Source organism: Bubalus bubalis, chromosome 8 (genome assembly GCF_019923935.1).
Source record: "Bubalus bubalis isolate 160015118507 breed Murrah chromosome 8, NDDB_SH_1, whole genome shotgun sequence".
Lineage (NCBI taxonomy): Eukaryota > Metazoa > Chordata > Mammalia > Artiodactyla > Bovidae > Bubalus > Bubalus bubalis.
In genome coordinates this window covers 38,226,701-38,248,451 of record NC_059164.1, presented here as the reverse complement: position 1 = coordinate 38,248,451, position 21,751 = coordinate 38,226,701, and the positions used below count along the sequence as shown (strand labels likewise).

Below are 21,751 nucleotides of genomic sequence, written 5' to 3'. Positions count from 1 at the left end.
TCACAATGCTAATTTGTGGATTATATATTAGGAGAGAATAATGTTTTTTCAAATTAGACCACATACATATTAGAATTTCAGTCAAGGTCAGATCTATTGAGTTGGGAAGCATTGTTCTTTGTGACCCTTTTCATTATGATGCTGAATCCATTACATAGAACTACTCTGGAAGTACTTGTTAAACATTTGATAAAGCTAACAAAATGACTGAATATATATTTTTAATTACTACAAATTTGCACATTCTAGATTTCACTTTTCAGCTTCTGTTTTAATCTTAACATTACATGTATAAATTTTATATCTAGTCATAATTAGGTATAATTTGCCACCTTTTAAAATCATTTAATTTTATTAGAATATAGTTGACGTACAGTGTTCTGTTGGTTTAAGGCTTGCAGCTAAGTTATTCGGTAAAACAGATACATGTATGCTTTCTCTTTCAGATTCTTTTCTTTGAGGCATTCCAGTTCTGGAGCCTGCAGGCTGTTAGATGGCGCCTGGTCTTTGTGCCAAAATGGAGACCTTCAGTTGAGCTCAAGCCCATCACTATTTCCTGGGGCCTCTGCCGCCAGTGACCTTGGCCCTTCAAAGAGCCATAGCCAACTACGACCTCCCCAGGAGATGCTCCAGGACCCAGAGGCAAGTCTAACTCAGTCTCCTATGGAGTCACTACCTTGTGCTGGGTCCCAGTGCATGTGACTTCTCATGTGTGCCCTTCAAGAGTAGAATCTGTTTCTCCCAGTCCTTTTGGATTCCTGCACTCAAGCCCTGCTGGTCCTTAAAGCCAAATATTCTGGGATGATCTCCTCCCAGTGCCAGACACCTAGGCTGGGGAGACTGATGTGTGGCTCAGAACTCTCACTCTGGTGGGAGAAGCTCTACGATACAATTATTTTCCAATGTCTGCGTTGTCCACCCGGTGGGTATGGGACTTGATTCCATGAAAACGCCACCACTGTTGTCTCACAGTGGCTTCTTCTTTGCCTTTGGATGTAAAATATTTTTGGTTGATTCCAAGTTTTTTTTTTTTTTTTAATTTTTTAATGTATGGTTGTTGTTCAGCATTTAGTTGTGATTTTGCTGTTTTTGTGAAAGGAGGTGAGCTCAAGTCCTTCTAATCTGCCACCTTGTCAGGAATCGAGCAGCTGCTTTTACTTCGGGTGCTTGCTGACTCTTTCCTCAGTGTGTCCCGGCCGTTATTCCCCTGATATGGGTTGTGCAGGTGTGGCAGCCAGTTCTTGCTCCCCAGAAGGCCGTGTTAGTGGTGGCGCTGCTTGAGCTCTCCCAGGACAGCAGGGTCAGTCCTTGGTGTTGCTCACAGGTTCCCTAGCAGAGGCAGTTGCCTGTACCCGCTCCCCGGAGCTTCTGTAGGTGGTGTCCTGTTTATAGAGAACACACACACAGGGAAAGAAGCTCCTCGGGTGGTCTTGCCCTCTCCTCATGCCCACCTCTCTCCCCTCCCCTGCAACAAGGGCACCTTTGTACTCTGTGTGGGCACAGACCCCTCTAACTGTACCCTCACTGAAACACTGCAGCCTTGTCAGCCTGCCTCTGTGCAGCCAACCTGAGTGCTTTCCCTGAGTCTCATCTCGAAAGGCTAAGCTTCAGCGCCCAGCCCCCACCCACGCCCATGGGGGAAGATCTCAGGCTGGGGAGTGTGTGATGGGAGTGCAGGCCTATAGGTCAAGTGTTTTTATCATTACAGGGTGTTGTATTGTTGTTAAATGACTTTTTTCTACATATATTGAGATGATAATTTGATTTTTATATTTTATGCTATTAATGTGATATACTTATTGATTAACATATTTAATTATCCTTATATCCCAAGAAAAATAACCACTTTGTCATAGTGTATTATCCTTTTAATGTGTTGTTAACTTTAGTTTGCTAATATTTTATTGGAATTGTTGCATCTATAGTCATCTGAGATATTGGTATAGTTGTTTTTGAGATTTGGATCAAATACCTGGGACAGTTTGGATCTTCCTTCTTCCCAGCCCTGTAACTAAACCCAATTCAGTTTCCATCTGGCCCTGTTCTCTAGTTTGCTATTTGTCTCTTATTACCAAGATCTTTTATTGCAATGATTTTTTAGAGTTAGTAATAATATATTTATGTGAGTTTTTGGATGAATTTTCTCCCCACATTCTTCTACAGCTTTTGCTGTTTGTATTTCTCATCAGTGTCATCATTGTATCCATACTGTTCAGCAAGTAAAAAATCTGAAGTTCTGGCAGTATCCCTCACACCTTAGAAATCTTCTTAATGCCAAGTTTCTCTAGGCACTCCTGAAATCATCAGCATCAGAATGATTAAGTTTCTGAAACAAGCAGCAGAGGCTGGACAGCAATTGGATAGTGACTATTAATTTTATACACAAATATTTGTGGAGTCAGTAGTATAATTAAGACTGTTATGTAACAGTTAGAGGTGTTATATAACAGGCACATGTTGGGGAGCTGGGATGTGGACCCAGGTAGTCTAACTGTAGAGCCTGGCATCTCTATTATGTACCTAATGGTCTTGCTTCAGTTAGAGCTCTTTGAGGTTCTGTGGAATAGATGAATGGGGCAGTCTGACATCAACCTGAAGCACTTATATTTTTAGTGGATTTTTAGAAGTTTTGGTTAGCTTTTTATCAGGGAAAACATCATTTAATTAAATACAGTATCTATAGAAACCAGATTGTTATAATATTATTTCCTAATTTTATTCTGACTTGCAGAATCATTTCCATAAGAATGAACCTTATTGACGGAGTTCACTGATAATATTTATAGAAATCTGTGGTTCAACTCTGAGACATTTGATATCATCAATATGACTAATAGGAATAGAATTTCCTCTGGTAGAAATCGTCTTAATGGTGGTCTTGTTTATCAACCACAATCTATTGATTATCAGCTATGTATAGCTACAGAATCTGGATTAGAAGAAAAAATAAAACATTAAAAAGTATAGTCCTCAGAAAAATTGCAATTGAGTTGGAATCATAGGGTATGTTGCCAAAAAAGTGCTCAAAAAGGGGGTTAATTTAAAATTGAGCCGTAACATCCATCTAAATTGGGTTTTGAAAAGCCGAATTCAGATAATCTGCACCAGAACTGTCACACCTGTCATTTAACACGCCCCACGTAGTGTAATGGTGAGTGCACACTAGAAATACCTGAGATTCTGAATTAGAGTGGATCCTGAGTCAGTATTTTAAAGAAAATAAAATAATAAAACCTCCAATAAGGGTTTCTAAATAGTCCGTGTTAAGAATCATTATTCTGGAATATACATTCCAGGCATTAGAGAATGTCTCATCTTTGTATCCTCAGCACCTTGCAAAATATCACTGACAATATTTCTGAAGAGGAAGCCCTCATTTTCTCCTCTGGACTTATCTCACCTGTCCCTATTTCTAGTACCCTCCATTCTTTCCTAACTTGGGGGACTGTATCATTCCACACAGTATTAAACTTCAAAAACCTGGGAGTAACTGTACATTTTGTCCTTTCTTTTTTAGTACAAGTAAATCATGAAATTCTTTCCCATTTCCCTTGTGAATACTTCTAAAATCAGTCCGCTTTTTCTATCTAGCTTCCTATATGCCAATCAACAAGTTTCTCACCTTGACAATAGCCTCTTAATTGGTTCTTTCCTGTAGGTGTTCTACCAATAACCCATATTCTATCCAGGTTTTCCCTGAAATGCCAATCTCATCACACTGTTTTCTGCTTAAAAACGTTCAGCAGCTTCCAGTTACCTAACCCCATGTCATCTGGAGGGGGCTCCAGGCTATGGCCCTTTTTATCTTCAGTGTCATCTTCCACTTCATATTTAGCTACTTATCACCCTACCCCCAAGCCATACTGAACTCATAATCAGCTCCCTCCAGGTTCTTGCATGCACCCCTCAGCTTTCACACACTGTCCACTCTTGTAATTGTACTGTTGCCTCTTTTCCTTAACTCAGTATCATGGCAACCTCCTCTGGCCACTCAGTCTAGCTAGGTTATCGTATTGTAAGCTCCCACAATATATATATATTATTTCTTATATCAGAGAAATAATTCATTTCTCATTTCTATAAGAAATAAATGTGGGAACAATCATTTCTTATAGCACTTTATTGTAAATTCTTGTTCAATTTTCAATATTCCTACCCAGCAGTTCCATTAAGGAAGGTGCTGCTTTTTATTTTAAATAAGGCTCTACTTCTAACAGTTCAGTTGAATAGAGAATCAGTAAATATCTTAAATGACAAATGATGCAGTTAATTAGGATCTGAAAAGCTCTAGGTCAAAATGATGATGTTAGCTGGGAAAATGATTGTGGTAACAATACATAATAATCATGGAGACCATTGTTGAGAGCTGACAGTCTGGGCCCTATCTATTAAGTATATCATGTAGTCATCATTACCATCCTACTGTGCAGTTACTATTACTTTTTTAAGGATGAGGAAACTGAAGCTTGGAAACATCACATAATTTGCACAGGGTTACACAGCTAGTAAGTAGTAAAGTCAGAAGCCAAATCTAAACAGCAGATTGCAGTTACTACGTGGCACATTGCTCTCATAAGGACTAGGTCAGTATCTATCAGATTTAGGAATTTTACAGATCAGTATAATTTTGCAATTAAAAAAGGAGGGATTAGAGTGCAGATAAAATGGTATCTAACCTAAGTTTATTAACAGTTTCACTATTTACAATAGTTATCAGCTATCCCATAATTTCACAAAAGGTCAGTTTTTCTTAAACAATTTGAGAAAACAGTCCTCAATATAGAAAATTGCTATTGTTACTCCAACCTTGGTACATTATATTTTGTCCTTATATCAGTGAATATATTTTACAAATAAACTTTAAAGACATGTTAGGGTCCTGAGATACTAAAAAACTACTAGGATAAAGTAGTTTTGAAAAACTAAACCCATGCATCCAAGAAAACTCAAACTTTGAAAAACTTTTCACAAGTGTGCATTTTGGTAAATATTTTAATCCACTACTACTTACAATGGATCGTCAGGTGACTGAGTCCAGATTTAATCTTGATAACATTCATGGCAGCAATAGAGAAACTGCCTAATTTATCATTACAATAAATGTGTTGAAGAAATGTTAAATCTAGCACACTTGACACTGGAGTATGCTTTTTAAAAATTTCTTTATAATAGATATGAACATGTGACGTGATCACTAATTATAGCAAATTATATTGGCTTTCCAGTTACATAGCAATGTTAAATTTTTAAAAATATGCTTATTTAAAATAATCTATTAAATAAAAATATTATTATATAGTATTGTTGATTATATACCAATTTATAGAAAACTGTATTGGTGCTTTGTGAATAATGACCCAACTTTAACATATAAAGAATTTGAGAATCAAGAAGTGCCCAAGACCTTGAAGTTATCAGACCTTCATATAAGGAACTTAAAATTTTCAGCAGTAGCCCAAAAGGTCAGAGATAACAAGCTTTTCATATCTAAAATTCTAAGGCCTCGTTGAGATATTGCGAAGAATAAATGTTAAAATACACACACATATTTTAAGTGTTATACTTGAGGAAGTAATGGGGCAACTGTGCAGCAATGGATAGTTGATTTTACTGTCTTTAATTGTTGTTTAGTACTGAGTCGTGTCTTAAGTAGAGGTGTTCTGAATGTGTTTGCAGGTAGAGGGAAGAAAGTCTGTAGAAAACGGAGACTGATTATGCTTGAGAAAGGAGGATTGATGAGGCGTGGTCCCTAGGGAAGAGGTGGGGATGGGATCAAGATGATTGATAGAGGAAATGAGGGTAGCAGGGAGTAAGAGGATTGATTGAGGGGATAAATTGGTTCAGAATGAAGCCAGATGTTCAAAAAGCAAATGTTATTCACCTTACCCTTTTTACTAGTTTCCCTGTTAAAATGCCTTGATCAGAAACAAGGAGTCAGCTTTTCCAGTAATCACCATCATTGGTAGCCCACAAACTACATTCCTCTCCTGTGTAGGTATTCTTGCTCTCTGTTTTAGAGAGTTCCCCAAATGAAAAATAGGCTTACATTATATTAGATTCTACAGAATACCAGGCTCATTACTTAATAGGTGAGCATAGGAGGGCAGGTGGTAAGCTGGTCTAAATGTAAAAGGCATATACAAGTTAAAACTTTCTGTATATTATATTTCACTGTGTCCGCTTTTATTTGCTATAACATAGCTATCAGCTAGGAGAGATAGTTGTGTTAATCACATGTATAACAGTTATGTGCATTTCATGTATTTCACTTGTTTCTTTCAAACTATTTTCCCACAGTCTTTAAAGAAGCATGGAAACATTATTTTTGTATAGAAAAAAATTTCTTACATAAGTCAAAAGTTTGTTTTAATAAGTTCCTAACTACCTTGATGGCAGAAGCACATGTGAGAAGGGTCAGAGTTATGCAAAGGAGTTGCAATTACATTTGTTTGTGAGTTGAGGTTGAAACTGTAAAAGCACTTTTGTAATGCCAGATTTTATTTTCACAATCTAGAATTCTCTCCACTGGAAAGCCTGCTTTCTTAAACTGGATGTATGACAGAGACCTCTGGTTCTTTGAACTGAATTTTAAATAATTAAATAATCAAAGCTGGTGACTTTAAATGATAAACTTTTATTCTGAATATACTGTTTTTGCACAAGATTTAACACAACATTTTCTGGGATTATAAATATTTTTATAACAGTAATATACAAATTTTTACAAAAATGTTTGTATCAGGCTAATTTCCACAAAAGTGTCAAGAGAACATAATAAAGGGGAGAAAGTATCTTTTGTTCACAAAGCCACTTGGCCTTTTTCATGGATGCACACTGAGCATTTCAATAAAAGCATCCCTAACAGAAATGATCCAACAACATACACCACAACAAAAAAGACAGCTCTGTCAGGTCACACTGTAGACTTAATTGGCATCTTTTCAAGACAGTATCCCATTAGTCTCAGAATTTCTTTGAGTTAATCTTGTGAATTAGAAATAAAGTAGATGAAACTGTTGGTAAAGGTTTTCGAAGACTTTAACATCCTGGAACTTTTTCAAGAAATCAAGAAACTTCATACCTTTGCTTTATTGATTTGTTCTTTACAGAAATGTACATGGAATAATAGCAGTATTAACATTCTGTGCTATGGAAAAACAACACAGGTTCTGGTTCCAGATAATTGTAACATATTTGAAACTGTGGGCAGGTGATACCATCATTCTACTGTATCCTCTGAGTCACAACATCCATTTTGTTTCCCTAGGTCAGCCTCTGTACCTCTAGACACTTTAATGTCAACTAACATGATTAATGGAATAGTTCAGAGTTTAAATTAAGACATAGAATTTAAGCTTTGGTGGAGAGAAAGATTTAAATGAGATGTAAAATACAAAAGAGCATCAAATAAGCAAGTAACACTTGGGTTGCAAAGGTCACTTAAAAGGGATACTGCCTATTTGAACCCAGTAAGGCCAGTTTTAAAGTTAATAAAAGGAATATTATAGGAAAACTTACAAATGGCAGCAACACTGTCTAGATTTTTCCAAGTTAAGCAATAATGCCTCAAGCATTAGAAACATGAAAAAAGATCATACTAAAATCTTATTAGACCCAGGACCTAAAAATCTCTTCAGTCAAACTTGCTAACTATGTCATGTTAAAAACCTGTTACAAATATGGACCACGATTGGTGTTTGGCAGTAATGCTGGTTGTTCAAATGAAGAAAATATAAACAAATCATTAATGCAAAATCCATTTCTGTTATTCAACTCCAATACAAGACTTATTTTGGTTTTGTTTTAGTGAAAACTACACAGCTGCGTGAGCATAGCAAAACATTAGGTAAGCAAAAGGAGTTCAAAAGCTTTTTTCTTGATCTCTTGTACTATTTAGTCTTGGAAAATTAATAGTATAACAGGCTGTGATTTAAGTTATTGTTCAACAATCAAAACTCAGAAAAATCCTAAAGTAAAAATAATAATTGGATGGGATGAGTGTTACGGTCTTTCAAAATGCATGAAGACTAGTATTAGGTAGGAGAACAATTTTTTGTCAGAGAGCATGTTCTTACCCAATTTATTAACATATATGTGGCTGTCATAATATATGTTTAATTTATAACAGAAAATAAAGGATCATGGCAAGACTCATGTACATAAATATATTTTGATGGCAAATGAAATCAAATAGGACCCTGCCAGGAGATGCCAAGTTTCACTGTGATGAACACAACAATGTAGTTGATGAAAACACACTTCAGTGACATTAGCCATGAAAATATATTTAATAGATTTTAAAGATAATTTTAAGGTAGTCTGTTGTATGCTGGAAGCAATTTGCTTGTTTTAATGTGCGTCGTTTATGTACACAAGCTAACATAACTATATTTCGATATCCCCTTCTCAACACTTTCATGATTTAAAATAGTCTAGCAAAAGTTAACAATAAGTTTTAAATATTTAATTAACAAACAACATGATTTAAACATATTGTTACTAGAGTGAGAAGTTCCATATTTTTTTAAATCACTTTGGTGTTTTCTAAAATGTCAATACCAGTTACAAATGAGACTACAAAATCACAACAATGTATTAGAAATGGTAACTGATGTCAACTCTTAGAACAATAGTTGGCAAAGTGATTCCATTTCCCCCTAACCCCGTTTTTAAATAAAAAAATATTTTAAATAAGGAAATGTACACAAGTGGTGCCTAGGGTATATTAGTGGTGAAGGGAATTACAAATGTGTGCAAAGCTAAAAACAAAACAAATATATCTTTTAAACTATGCTAAAGAATTGGTTATATCTTTGATATATGAAGCATATTAAAGCATACTGGATAATGTTAATAAGATTTTTACTTAAAAATGATATATAAGAAAATTTCCAGCATAGACACATACCAGTTTCTGGCATGTTTGAAAAAAGAACAAATATCTGCATACTTCCAGCCTTCAGCAGAATTATTCCCTATAATTGTTACACATTCATTGTTTTTATCCTTTCTTCAAATACTGTTTAACCCTGAAAATAATCTTTAAAAGCATAAATAAATTCTACCATATTACTCTATAATGAAATATCTGATTTAATACACTAACCATTTTCACTAATGAGGTTGTATAAAAACAATTTTGATTATTCACAATCAAGTATTCATGTGCATACATAGAGATTCAAGGTTTCCTATTTGTTCAGATTATTGTAAAACCCTCATCAAACTGTATGGAAATTTTGGTCAAGTGCTCGTATCATTTAAAACGGAGGCAACAAAAGCAGCAGCGAGTTTGGGATTGTACGTGCTACTATTCCAGCGAACAGAGAGGAAACCTAGGATGTCTCTTCACTGAGAACATATATGTACTCTTCAAAAAATAAATGTGTCAAATCTGATTTATGTACTTAAAATATCTGTACATAGGTTTTCAGGCAAAAGCACGAATCTGTATAAAATCCATTAATTCCCATTTCACCATTTACCTAATCCAATCATTCAGCATTTACATTGCACAGTATATTCAGAGTAGTTTAAAGACATTTTAAAAGATGACTTAAGTGCATTACACTGCAAGGTTCAGATTCTTACATAACAATAATGTCACTCAGTTAACTTTTCAATGGACTATACTCTACAGTAAGAGAGAAACAAACCGAAAGTTAAAATAGCAGCAGCATCATGCAAAATACCCTTGGTAACCAAAGTTCATTTATCACAAGAAAAAACATTTCCCCTCCCCCCAACAAGCTTTTCTTAGAGCATTTTGAAGTTTCTGGCTAGCACTACGGAACTTTACTGTGAACAAAAAGGACATTACATCAAAGCATTTATTAAGGGCTCACATATATGAGGACATATGTCGCATATTAATTCTACCCTCAAGCACCTTTAATTTAATTTCTTAGTTATTATTTTCAAACAACCAATCCATTATACCCACCAAAACTTGGCCATCATTTGTGTTATATTTCTGGCAGGGAAGCCATTCTTCATAAGGCATTTTATTCATGGCATTTTTTTTTTTTGTAGAAAATAAGCCATTATTTGTATTTTGTCAGATTATACCAATGTTAATTCTTTCTCCCTCTGTGTATCTCTATATATTTCCAATAATAACTACTCAAAGCAGGAAATAATTTTTAACAGAAGAATAAGTGAAGGAAAAAAAAGCAACTCTTCCCCAAGAGATTTTCTTGGTAAAAGAACAAGGATTGCAGCAAGTCAAAATCAAGACAATTTGCATGATCCATAAACAACTGTGTGGGGAGCCCTTTAACATGTAATCACCAACAACGCAACAACAAATTTTCAAATTTTCCAATAGAGCATGTATAGAATTCTGCTTCGATGTTATACATAGATGATGCAGCATTCACACAAGTTGAAGGATCTGACACCCTGACATGCAGCCAGTGGGTGCCTTAAGAGTCTGCGTCTTAGATGGATGCCATGGGGTGGGCCCAGCTAGTGGTCTGCTGAGTTTGCAGTTGACCCTATTTTAATGCAGTTGAGGGCTCCTGTTTCAGCAGGGTCTGGAGTTTAATCTGCAGATTTGGTTTGAGAAGGTCATAACTGGTGGTGTCTGCTGCCAGATAAAAGCCAAAGTAGCACACACTGGATGCCGATGATGGACCACAGGGAGGGGTTTAATCCAGAGACTCCACCACAGTCGGTATAATCCTCCTGTTGGAAAGAAAAGCGAAAAGAAAGCTCCTGAAAAATATTTCGTAAGACATCTTTCCAAGTACCCTATGCTTAGTCCACTTACCTTAAAATGCTGCTTTGCTTTGAATCCAGATAAATTACATTGTCCTATATTTTACTATTCAACAATTTTGGATTAATCAATTTTCCCAGGACCATTTGAAGAATGCCTTACATTTTTAGTTGTAGAGTCTGATGATTATTAAAGGAAATACTTTAATAATAAATGCTGAGTTGAGTGATACACCAATTTCTAAAGTAAAAGAAAACCCTTACTTTCACAGTGTCAAGCATCCTCACATATTTATAAATATAAGATATAAAAATGTAACAGTCTGTTTTATAATTCCAAAGAATTAAGATATTAGCAATTATGCTCTATAAGGCAAAGTTTGAGACTGGTAGAATAAATAAATAAATTTGAAAAATGAGCATTTATTTTCCATATCCAGTATCAAAGGTTGTACATGTAGCATCTGGACCTTCATCAAGAATTAAACAAACAATAATGTAGTTGAACCCTCAAGGAAGGGCACTTGGAAAACTTATATCCAAAATAAAGAGCTGAGCTAGCAAGAGAGATTTGTTCTGTTTAGAGAACCATGAAATATAAGCTATCAATTTGCTCATTTGGATCCCCTATTGTCTACTGGTGGATCATTAGATTCCTTGTTAACACAAAATTACTTTTATTCCTAGGTTCTGTATTCTGTAATATTTTTTGCATCCTTTGATTCCTTTATGAATTGCATTTAAAAAAAACTTCCTATCTTAAGAGGTAAAATGACTAGGCATAAGATAAGCTACAAGGATATATTATACAACATGGGGGAATGTAGCAATATTTTATAACTATAAATGGGATAAAAACCTTTAAAAATTGTGAATCACTATATTTTACACCTGGAACTTTAATATTATAGGTCAATTATACTTCAATTAAAAAAAAAAAAAAACTCCACAAGAAAATCCCTTATCTCATTGTTTTCCTAAACATCTTTTAAGAATTCACTAATCCAAGGTTCATCTGTTATAATAGTCAGAATAACAGGTTATGAAAGAATATAGTAAGAATATTTTTACAAAGACTCTGAACTCCCAGACACTAAAACAATGGCTCTTTTTGCTCAGTAGCATTTAATACAGTGCCTGTCACTGAGCATATAAAATTTCTTCTTGAATTGTATTTTAAGGCAGTAGAAGTCTGTTAAAGGTAAATCTGAAGAAAAATAATCCATTAAAGAACATTTTGTTTTTCACATCTCAGAGGTGGGATTCCTGGATCGTATAGTAATTATATTTTTAATTTTCTGAGGAACCTCAATATTGTTTTCCATAGTGGCTGCACCAGTTCACACTCCCACCAACAAAGTGTAAAGATAGTCCACAGCCTTGCCAGCATTTATCTCTTGTCATTTTGATAATAGCCATTCTAACAGGTGTGAGGAGATACTCGTGGTTTTGACTTGTATTGTTCTGATGTTTGGTGACGTTATCTTTTCATGTACTATTGCCATCTGTATATCTTCTTTGTAAAAATGCTTATTGAGATCCTTTGCTAATTTTAAAATCAGATTATTCCTTTGATATTGAGTTATTTGAGTTCTTTATAGATTTTGGAGACTGGCCCCTTATCATGTACACGAATTGCACATTCCCTCCCATTCTATGCGCTACCTTCTAGTTCTGTTGTTTTCCTTTGCTGTGCAGGAAATTTTAAGTTTGATGTTATCCCACTTTTTTGTTGTTGCCTTTGTTTTTCCATGGTGACAAGTCCAAACAGTCATTACCAAAACCAGTGCCAAGAAGATTACTCCCTGTGTTTTCTCCTAGATTTATTATGGTTTCAGGTCTTCAAGTCATTAATCCATTTTGAGTTGATTTTTGTGTATGGTGTTAAGATAGTGGTCCAGTTTCATTCTTCTGCATATGGCTGTTCAGTTTTCCTGTTAGTGCAGCTGCTTAATATAGTAAACAGCTATACATACATATAGTAAACATAATATAGTAAACAGCTATATATACATCAAATCAAGATGTATCATGCATCCAACTTTCTCCTTCAAGATTGCTTTGGATATTTGGGTCTTCTATAGTTTCATATATATATTTTAGGATTGTTCTAATTCTGTGAAAAATGTCATTGAAATTTTGATGGTGATTGCATGGAATCTGTGAATTACTTTGGGTGGTACGGACATTTTAACAGTTCTTCTAATCTCTGAGCTCTGAATATCTTCCATTTATTTCTTTCATCTCTGCCTTATAGTTTTCAATATATAGGTCTTTCACTTCCTTGGTTAAAATTATTCTTATTCATTTTGATGCAATTTTAAGTGGAATTACTTTCTTAATTTCTCTGAGAGTTCATTATTATTATACAGAAATACAAATGTTCTTTGTACATTAATTTTATATTTTGTATTTTTACTGAATTTATTAACTCAGTTTCTTGGTTGAGTCTTTAAGACCTTCTATATATAATATCATGTAGTCTATAAATAATGCCTTTATTATGTTGATACACATTCCCTTTATATCCACTATTTTGAGAGTTATCATAAACGGGTGTTGAATTTTTGCTGAATGCTTTTTCTGCATCTGTTAAGATGATCATATGATTTTTAGCCTTCATTCTGTTAATGTGTATATCACATCAGTTGATTTTGTGGTTTGTGAACAATCATTGCATTCCAGGAATAAATCCCACTTGATCATGGCGTATGACCTTTTTAAAGTATTGTTGAATTAATTTGATAATGTTGAGGATTTTTCATCTATTTTCATCAAGGATATTGACTTGCAGTTTTCTTGTAGTGCTCTTGTCTGGTTTTGGTATCATGGTAATAAGACTGGCTTTGTAAAAATGAATTAGGAAGTATTCATTTCTCTCTTATTTTTTGGGAGTTTAGAAGGGACAGGTATTAATTGTTCTTTGAATGTATGGTAGAATTCACAAGTGAGGCCATCTGGTTGTGGACTTTGTTGGAAGGTTTTTGATAACTGATTCAATCTGCTTACTAGTAACTGGTCTGTTTAGATTTTCTATTCCTGCATGAATGGGTCTTGATAGGTTGTATGTTTCTAAAAAATTATCAATTTCTTCTAGGTAGTTGGATTTTTTTTTGCAATTTTAAATTGTATTATTATTTCTTCCTTTGTCTGTTAATATTTGCTTTATATATTTAGGTGCTTCTATGTTGGACAAGGAAATGGCAATCCACTCCAGTACTATTGCCTGGAAAATCCCATGGACAGAGTAGCCTGGTAGGCTACAGTATACGGGGTCGCAAAGAGTCCGACACGACTGAGCGACTTCACTTTCACTTTCACTTTATGTTGGGTACATAAACATTTACAAAATGTTTATATCCTTTTGTTAGATTGACTCTTTTTTTATTATGTGATGATCATGATGTCTCTTACTACAGTTTTTGTATTAAAGCCTATTTTATCTACGTATATACCTATCCAGCTTTCTTCTGGTTTCTATTTGTATGGAATATCTTTTTCCATTTCAGTCTGTGAATGTCTGTAAAGTTGAAATGGGACTCTATAGTTATTATAACTGTTATAAATATAACATGTTTATTTAAACCTCATAATATTTATTGCTATATATACAATAAGTTATAACATCTTACCAACTTATTTTGAGACTTAAGTTCAAATGTATTCTAAAACTCTACTCTTTTCTTCATGTTCTATGCTTTTGATTTCACAATTGACATATTTTTAGTCTGTGTAACCATTGATTATTGTATGATAGCTATTTTTACTATATTTGTTTATCTGATTAACCACTGTCATTACAATATTAGATTATTCTGAATTTATCTATTTTTACCAGTGAGATTTATACTTTGATATGTTTTCCTGTTACTAATTAGTGCTGTTTTGTTTCAGTTTAAAGGAGTGCCTTTAACATTTCTTGTAAGGTCAGTCTAGTGGTAATGAACTCCAGTATTCGCTTGTCTACAACTCTTTATTTATCCTTCGAATTGGAAGGACAGTTTACTAGATAAGAGTATTTTTGGTTGGTAGGTTTTTTCTCAGTACTTTACATACATCATGCTACTCACATCAGGCTTGCACATTTTGGTGGACAGATATTGGTAGCCTTAAAGGTCTCTTTGTTTGTAACAAGTTTTCTTGCTTCTTTTAAGATTCTCTCCTTATTATTTAAAAAATTTTTAATATTTATATTAGAATATAGTTGATACACATTGTCATGTCAGTTTCAGGTGTACTGCGAAGTGATTCATTTATACATAGACATATATCTACTTTTTGGGACTATTTTCTTACATAGCTTATTATAGAGTGTTGAGTGGTGTTTCCTATGGTTTACAGTAGATCCTTGTTGATTATCTATTGTAGGTATATTAGTGTGTATATGTTAATCCCAATCCCAAAATGTATACCTCCCTGACATTTCCCTTTCGGTAACCATAAGTTTGTTTTTGATGTCTGTGAATCTGTTTCTGTTTTGTAAATAAGTTCATTTGTATATAATATTTTTAAATTCCACATGTAAGTGATATCATATGCTATTTGTCTTTGTCACTTACTTCACTTAGTGTGATAATCTCTAAATCCATCCATGATATTGCTGCAAATGGCAATATTTTGTTCTTTAATGGCCAAATAATACTCTGTTGCATATATGTACCACATGTTCTGATTGGTGCAAGGTGACACCTCATTATAGTTCTGATTTCAATTTCTCTAGTGATTAGTGATGTTGAGCATCTTTTCATGTGCTTTTTGGCCATGTATGTTTTATTTACTTATAATTAATTTTTATTAGTGTATAGATGATTTGCAACATTGTTGGTTTTCTCTATATAGCAAAGTGAATCAGTTATATGTGTGTATAGATAGATAGATAGATTCTTTTCCCATGTAGGTCATTACATTTTATTGAAAAGAGTTCACTGTGCAAACAGGTTTCTATAAATTATAATAGTATATAATAATATTTTAACGTTTAAATTATTTTATATAGTCAGTATATGTCATTCCCAGTCTCCCAATTCACCCCTCCTGCCCCCCTTTTCCCCCTTAATAACCATAAGTTTGTTTTCTATATCTGTAACTCTGTTTTTGCTTTGTAAATAGGTTCATTTGTACCATATTTTAGATCGCACATGTCATCTGCATGTCTTTGGAGAAATTTAGATCTTCTGCCCATTTTTGATTGCACTGTTTATTGATACTGAGCTGCATGAGCTATTTGCATGTCTTGGAGGGTAATCCCTTGCCAGCTGGTTCACTGCAAGTGTTTTCTCCCATTGTGTGGACTGTCTTTTCATTTTGTTTGTGATTCCCTTTGCTGTGAAAAAATTCTTGAGTTTAAGTAGGTTCCATTTGTTTGTGTTCATGTTCATTACTCTAGGAGGCTGATCCAAAAAGATAGTGCTGTGATTTATGTCAAAGAGTATTCTGCCTGTGTTCTCCTCTAAGAGTTTTATAGTATCTGGTTTTACAATTAGGTCTTGAATCCATTTTGAGTCTATTTTTGTGTGTGGTATTAGAGAATGTTCTAGTTTCTTTCTTTCACACATGTAGCTGTCCAGTGTTCCCAGCACCATTTGTTGAAGAGGCTGTCTTGTCTTCTTTGTCATAGATTTACCAGAGATTGTCTTGCCACCTTTGTCATAGATTTTTTCTTGAAAATTTAGAGACCCATACAAAGACACATTAATTAAAACATATTAGAAATAAAACACTGTGTAAATTTAAGGTGTACATGTTAATTTGACAATTTATGTACTGTAATATAATTGCTATTGTAGTGATAATTAGCACCTCTATCATATTACATAAATATCTTTTTTTTAGTAGTTGGAATAATTCATTTATTAGTCTCTTGGCAAGTTTGATGACTAGAGTAGTTTTCTATATTCAGTGTACTGTGCATTAGCTCTCTAGAGCTTATTTACTACCTGTTTTAAGATTTACCCTTGAACAACATCTGTCTTATCCCCTACCCCCTATTCCATGGTAACCACCATTTATTCTGTTTTTATGAGTTTGGCTGTTTAGATTTTACACACAGTACTTGTCTTTCTTATTTAGCATAATATGCCCAAAGTCCACCCATGCTGCTGCAAATGGCAGTTTGCACTTTCTCGTGGCTGAAAAATATTTTGTTGTGTGCCTATATGCACACATAAGCATAAATTCCACCTCTTGTTTGTCTGTTCACTGGTTTACGGACATCTAGGTTGTCTCCATATCTTCTTGACCATTGGGAATAATGCTACACTGAATGTGGAGTATGGTTATTGCCTCAAAATCCTGTTTTCATGTCTTTTGCATATATACCCAGAAATAGAATTGATGGATCATAATACTAGATTTATTTTTATCTGAGGAACCTCCAAATTGGTACCACCAATTTACATTTCAACCAACAGTATTTAAATGTTCCCTTTTATTCGTATCTCACCAATACCTATTGTCTCTCATCTTCATGATGATATCCATTCCAACAGGTGTGAGGTGGCAGGTCACTGTAGTCTTGTGTTTCCTTGAAGAAAGGTCTATTTAGTTTTCTGCCTGTTTGTTAGCTGGATTATTTTGTTTTTGAGTTTTTTATATATTTTGGAGATAAAATCCCTTATCTGATACATGGTTTGCAAATTTTTTCTTGAAATCTGTTGCTTTTTCATCTGGTCAGGTGTTGATTTTGCTGTGGAGAAGCATTCGAGTTTGATGTAGTCCCATTTGCTTATTTTTGCTTTTACTGCATGTACTTTTGGTGTTACATCCAAAAAATCACTGCCAATAACAATGTTGAGGAGCTTCCTATGTTTCTACTAAGTTTTATAGTTATTAGGCTTTATGTTTAAATCTGTTATCCATTTTGAGTTAGTTTTTGTGAGTGGTGTAAGATAGGAGTCCAGTTTCACTGTTCTGCATGTGTTTATCCATCTCCCCATCATCATTTGTTAAAGAGGCTATTATTTCCCATTGGGTGTTCCTGGCTCCATTAGCAAATATTAGTTGACAGTGTATGCAAGGATTTAATTCTGGTCTGTTCTGTTGGTCTCTGTCCATTTTTATGCCTTTAAAGGTACTACCATACCTTTAAAAATAATTTATTATTACTATAGCTTTGTAGTACAGTCAAAAACAGGACCCGATACCTCTGGCTTTGTTATTTTTTCTGAGAAATGCTTTGACTATTTGCAGACTTTGTCACTTCATATAAATTTTGAGATTTTTTTTTTCTATTTCTGTAAAGAATACCATTGGTATTTTGACGGAGATTGTGTTGAATCTACAGTTGACTTTGAGTAGTATAGATATTATAACTATCAATTCTTATGATCAATTAATACGGGATGTCTTTCCATCTGTTTGTGTTGGCTTCAATTTCTTTCAGGAAAGTCTTGTAGTTTTAATTTAATAGAGAACTTTCATTTTGTTGGTTAAAGTTATTTACAGATAGTTCATTTTTTTCGATGGCATTGCGAATGTGACAGTTTTAGATACTTCATCTTTAGTGTACAGAAATACAACTGATTTTTGTATGTTGGCTTTAGACCCTGAAATTTAATAAAATTGTTGATTAGTGAGAGTTTTTGGGGGTAGTTTTTATATACAGAATCGTATCATGCGCTAATAATGACAGTTTTACCTCTTCCTTCACTATGAATTTGGAGGTATTTCCTCTTCCTTACTTGGTTTGCATGTTATTAGGATACCTCTTATCTGGAACTCTCTAGGCTTCCTAGATTTGGATAGCTGTTTCTTTTCTCAGGTTAGGAAAGTTTTCAATCATTATTTCTTCAAACAGTTTTCTACCCGTGTCTGCCTTTCTTTTCCTTCTGGGACAGTAGAATGTGAATTTCAGTCTACTTGATGTTGTCTTGTAAGTTGCTTTAGCTTCACTTTATCTTCACTTTCTTTATTCTTTTGGTTCCTGATGGAATGAATCTCTGCTCTGTTTGTGAGTTTACTGATACTTTCTTCCACTTCTTCTAGTCTGCTATTTGAACTCCTCTCTATTGGCCTTTTCAGTTTAGTTACTGTATTTATCAGCTCTGTGACATTTGTTTGATACTTTCTTGTATATTCTTTGCATATTCTTTGCTGAAATTCTCAGTTCATGCATTCTTTTCCTGGTATGGTGACCATCCTTATGACCATATTTTGAACTCTTCCTCATGTCAGTCACTCTTCTCTGTATCATTAAGGTCTGTTTGTGGAGTTCTTTTTCTTTTAAAACATATTTTTCTGTCTCTTCACTTTCCTTGACACCCTGTGTTGTGGTTTCCCTTTGGATCCTAGTAGTTGAGGGTGTGCTAACATCTGTCAGTATTCCAGTGGGGAAGATCTCGGTCAGCACTCAGAAACAGGCTGATTGGAGGCTGGATCCTCAGGCAGCAGCTTCCAAAGTATATGAAAGCACCTCTTTCAGGGAAAGACTGCAGGATGGGCATTTCTGCCTGCTCCCTCTGTGCTGAATTCTGAGGGGACAGGCATTTGAGAACTATTTGTTTGCCATGGTCCTTTGATGGACGTGAACGCGAGCCCTGCCGGCTCTCAGAGCCAAGTGAAAAAAGGGTGTGTCCTTTGGGAAGCTACTTCAAAAGTCAAGGTGCCAGATGGGATCACAAGCTTCTTTTAGGAAGATACCACTGACCTGGAGTGAGTCAGAGGGTCAGTGGGCATAGTCTACCCCTTTGCCTGTCTCCAGGGAGTCGTGAGGTAAGTCCCTAAATGTGAGCTAAATTAGAAGCCTTACTTGCAGGCAATCTTTTAAAGTATGCAAATAGCCTCCCTAAAGGAAAGGTTGGGAGAAGTGCGTTTCTCTCTGCTCCCTCTTCTGAGCTTTGGAAGGATAGCCACAGGGAGTCCTTGCAAATTTGTTAAAAATTGTTTATTTGTATTTGTAGTCTTGTGTGTCTTATGGACACAAGCCCTATTAGGCTTTCAAAGCTAGAAGTTTTGGGGACCCATCCCTCAGGTTAGAGTCTTAAAAGTTGGGGTGGAGAGAAGTTGTTGTACAAAAATATAATGATTCCATCGCTTAGCCATAAAAAGAAAACCAAGTAAAGTAAATCAGAAAGAGGAAAACAATTATCTTATATTGATGCATATATAAGGAATCTATAAAAAGGGTACCAATGAACCTGTTTTCAGAGCAGACAGAGATGCAGAATGGATGTGAGGATACAATGGAGGAAGGAGAGGGTGGGATGAATTGAGAGAGTAGCACTGACATATGCACTATTATGTGTAAAATAGATGACTGATGGGAAGCTGTACCGCACAGGGAGCTCAGCTCGGTGCTCTGTGATGACCCAGATGGGTAAGATGGGGGCAGGGGTGAGTGAGGCTCAGAGGGAGGAGGGGATATACATATATTTATAGCTGATTCATGTTGCTGCACAGCTGAAACGAACACCACTGTAAAGCAATTATCCTCCAATTAAACATAACAATTTTAAAAATAAAAAAAAAAAAATTGGGATGTTAGATGTTCAACCTAAACCCTGCACTGCTCAGGTCGAAACTGGAAGTTGTGAGTTCCTTTCTGATTGTATGTTGCTGTGCCGAGTGTGTGGTTTATGGAGACAATGTTCCTCAGCTTTTCCTACTCATTTGGATGTGTATTACATTCACTCAGTGCATAAGAGTTGCTCATCTACTTGCTACATTTCTCTCAGAGGGTATTGCTCTTTTTATAGCTGTAGGTTTGTTAGGTCTGTGAGTTAAGGTGAGTTTTAAGTCACCATCTTGGACCAGAAACTCAGTAACTCACGCTTCTAAACCTTTACCCCTGAATGCGCCTCTGAGCTCCACATGCATTGGGCACTATCACCTCTCCTTTTGATTCTCAGAAATAACTTAAACTTGCCCCTAAATATTATTTTTCTGAATGATATTTCTAGGAGTAATGAAGCAGGTCAAAGACAACACATCATCTGTGAGTCTTCCTTTTTTCAAATCGAATCTATCAGCCTGTCCTCTTAATATATCCCCAGACCTACTACTTACTATGTCATGTCCAGGTTACTATTACTTCTGGCCTACCCTCTTGCAAAAGCGGCCTCCCTTGACTCACTGCTTCTATTCTTGCTCTTTAACAATTGTCTCTCCAAAAAGCTGCCTTCTTAAAACCAAATCCTTTCATGCCCTTCTTGAAATTTCTCAGAACAAAATCCAAATTTCTTATAAAGGCCTACAAAGCCTTATGTGATGTGCAGCTTGGCTGCCTCTCCATCTTCGTCCTCCTCTATTCCTCCCCACTTCACATTGCTCCAATAACACTAACTTTCTCTGCAACAGGTAAAGGTATTTGTTATCTTAGGACCTTTGCATTTCCTCTTCTCTTTGTTCAAATACCCTTCCCTCTAGGTAGATTAACCAGGTGAAAAAAACAGGATGCTGAATTACATGTGAATTTGAGATAAAAATTTACATTTTAGTATAAATGTATCTTAATAATCTCAGGCATATAATAGTGGCCTGACACATAGTAGGTGTACTACAAGTACTTGATAAATGAGTACTCGTACTCAAATAAAGCAGTCGTTGGTTGATTAGTTAGGAACACTATAAACATAAAATACCAACTTAAAGGCTTAATTGTCACTTCACTAGGAGAGCTTCCCAGTTCTGGTTACGTATTAATTTGATAGAATGCAAAATTAGCAAACATACGAGACCTGTTGACGTATTAACGCAAAATACATCTGTATGTTCTAGAAATATTATGGAAAGAAAAATATTCTTTCTGGCTCTGCTGCCATTGTTTTTATTTTTATATTTCCAATGTTTTTTTGAGGGGGGGCGGTTAATTTCCTCTGTGTGATGATGAGATATGTCTGTTCAGTCTGGGAGGTGGTAGTTCAGATAACTTATTTGGAGTCCCTGAAGTCTGCATGTTGATCCACACTGAAAAATCTGTCCCTTCAGTTCCCTGATCATGTTTTCTCAAATGTTTTGCATGGGCAACCACATATACCAAGACTTGAAATTATTATATGAAAATAAATTATGAGATACGTTCTAAAAACATTCTAAA

General features: G+C 35.0%; 1 protein-coding gene across 6 annotated transcripts in view; it reads right to left on the bottom strand.

The window, feature by feature from the left end:
• Positions 1 to 6,614: 6,614 nt before the first annotated feature.
• CACNA2D1 (calcium voltage-gated channel auxiliary subunit alpha2delta 1) overlaps positions 6,615 to 21,751 on the bottom strand; it is a 524,082-nt gene continuing 508,945 nt past the window's right edge. For all 6 annotated transcript variants that reach the window (XM_045166380.1, XM_045166385.1, XM_045166387.1 and 3 more), the window contains one exon: positions 6,615 to 10,686. In XM_045166380.1, coding sequence (XP_045022315.1) covers positions 10,570 to 10,686 — 117 coding nt within the window. In that variant the 3' untranslated portion in view covers positions 6,615 to 10,569. The remainder of the gene's footprint in view (positions 10,687 to 21,751) is intronic.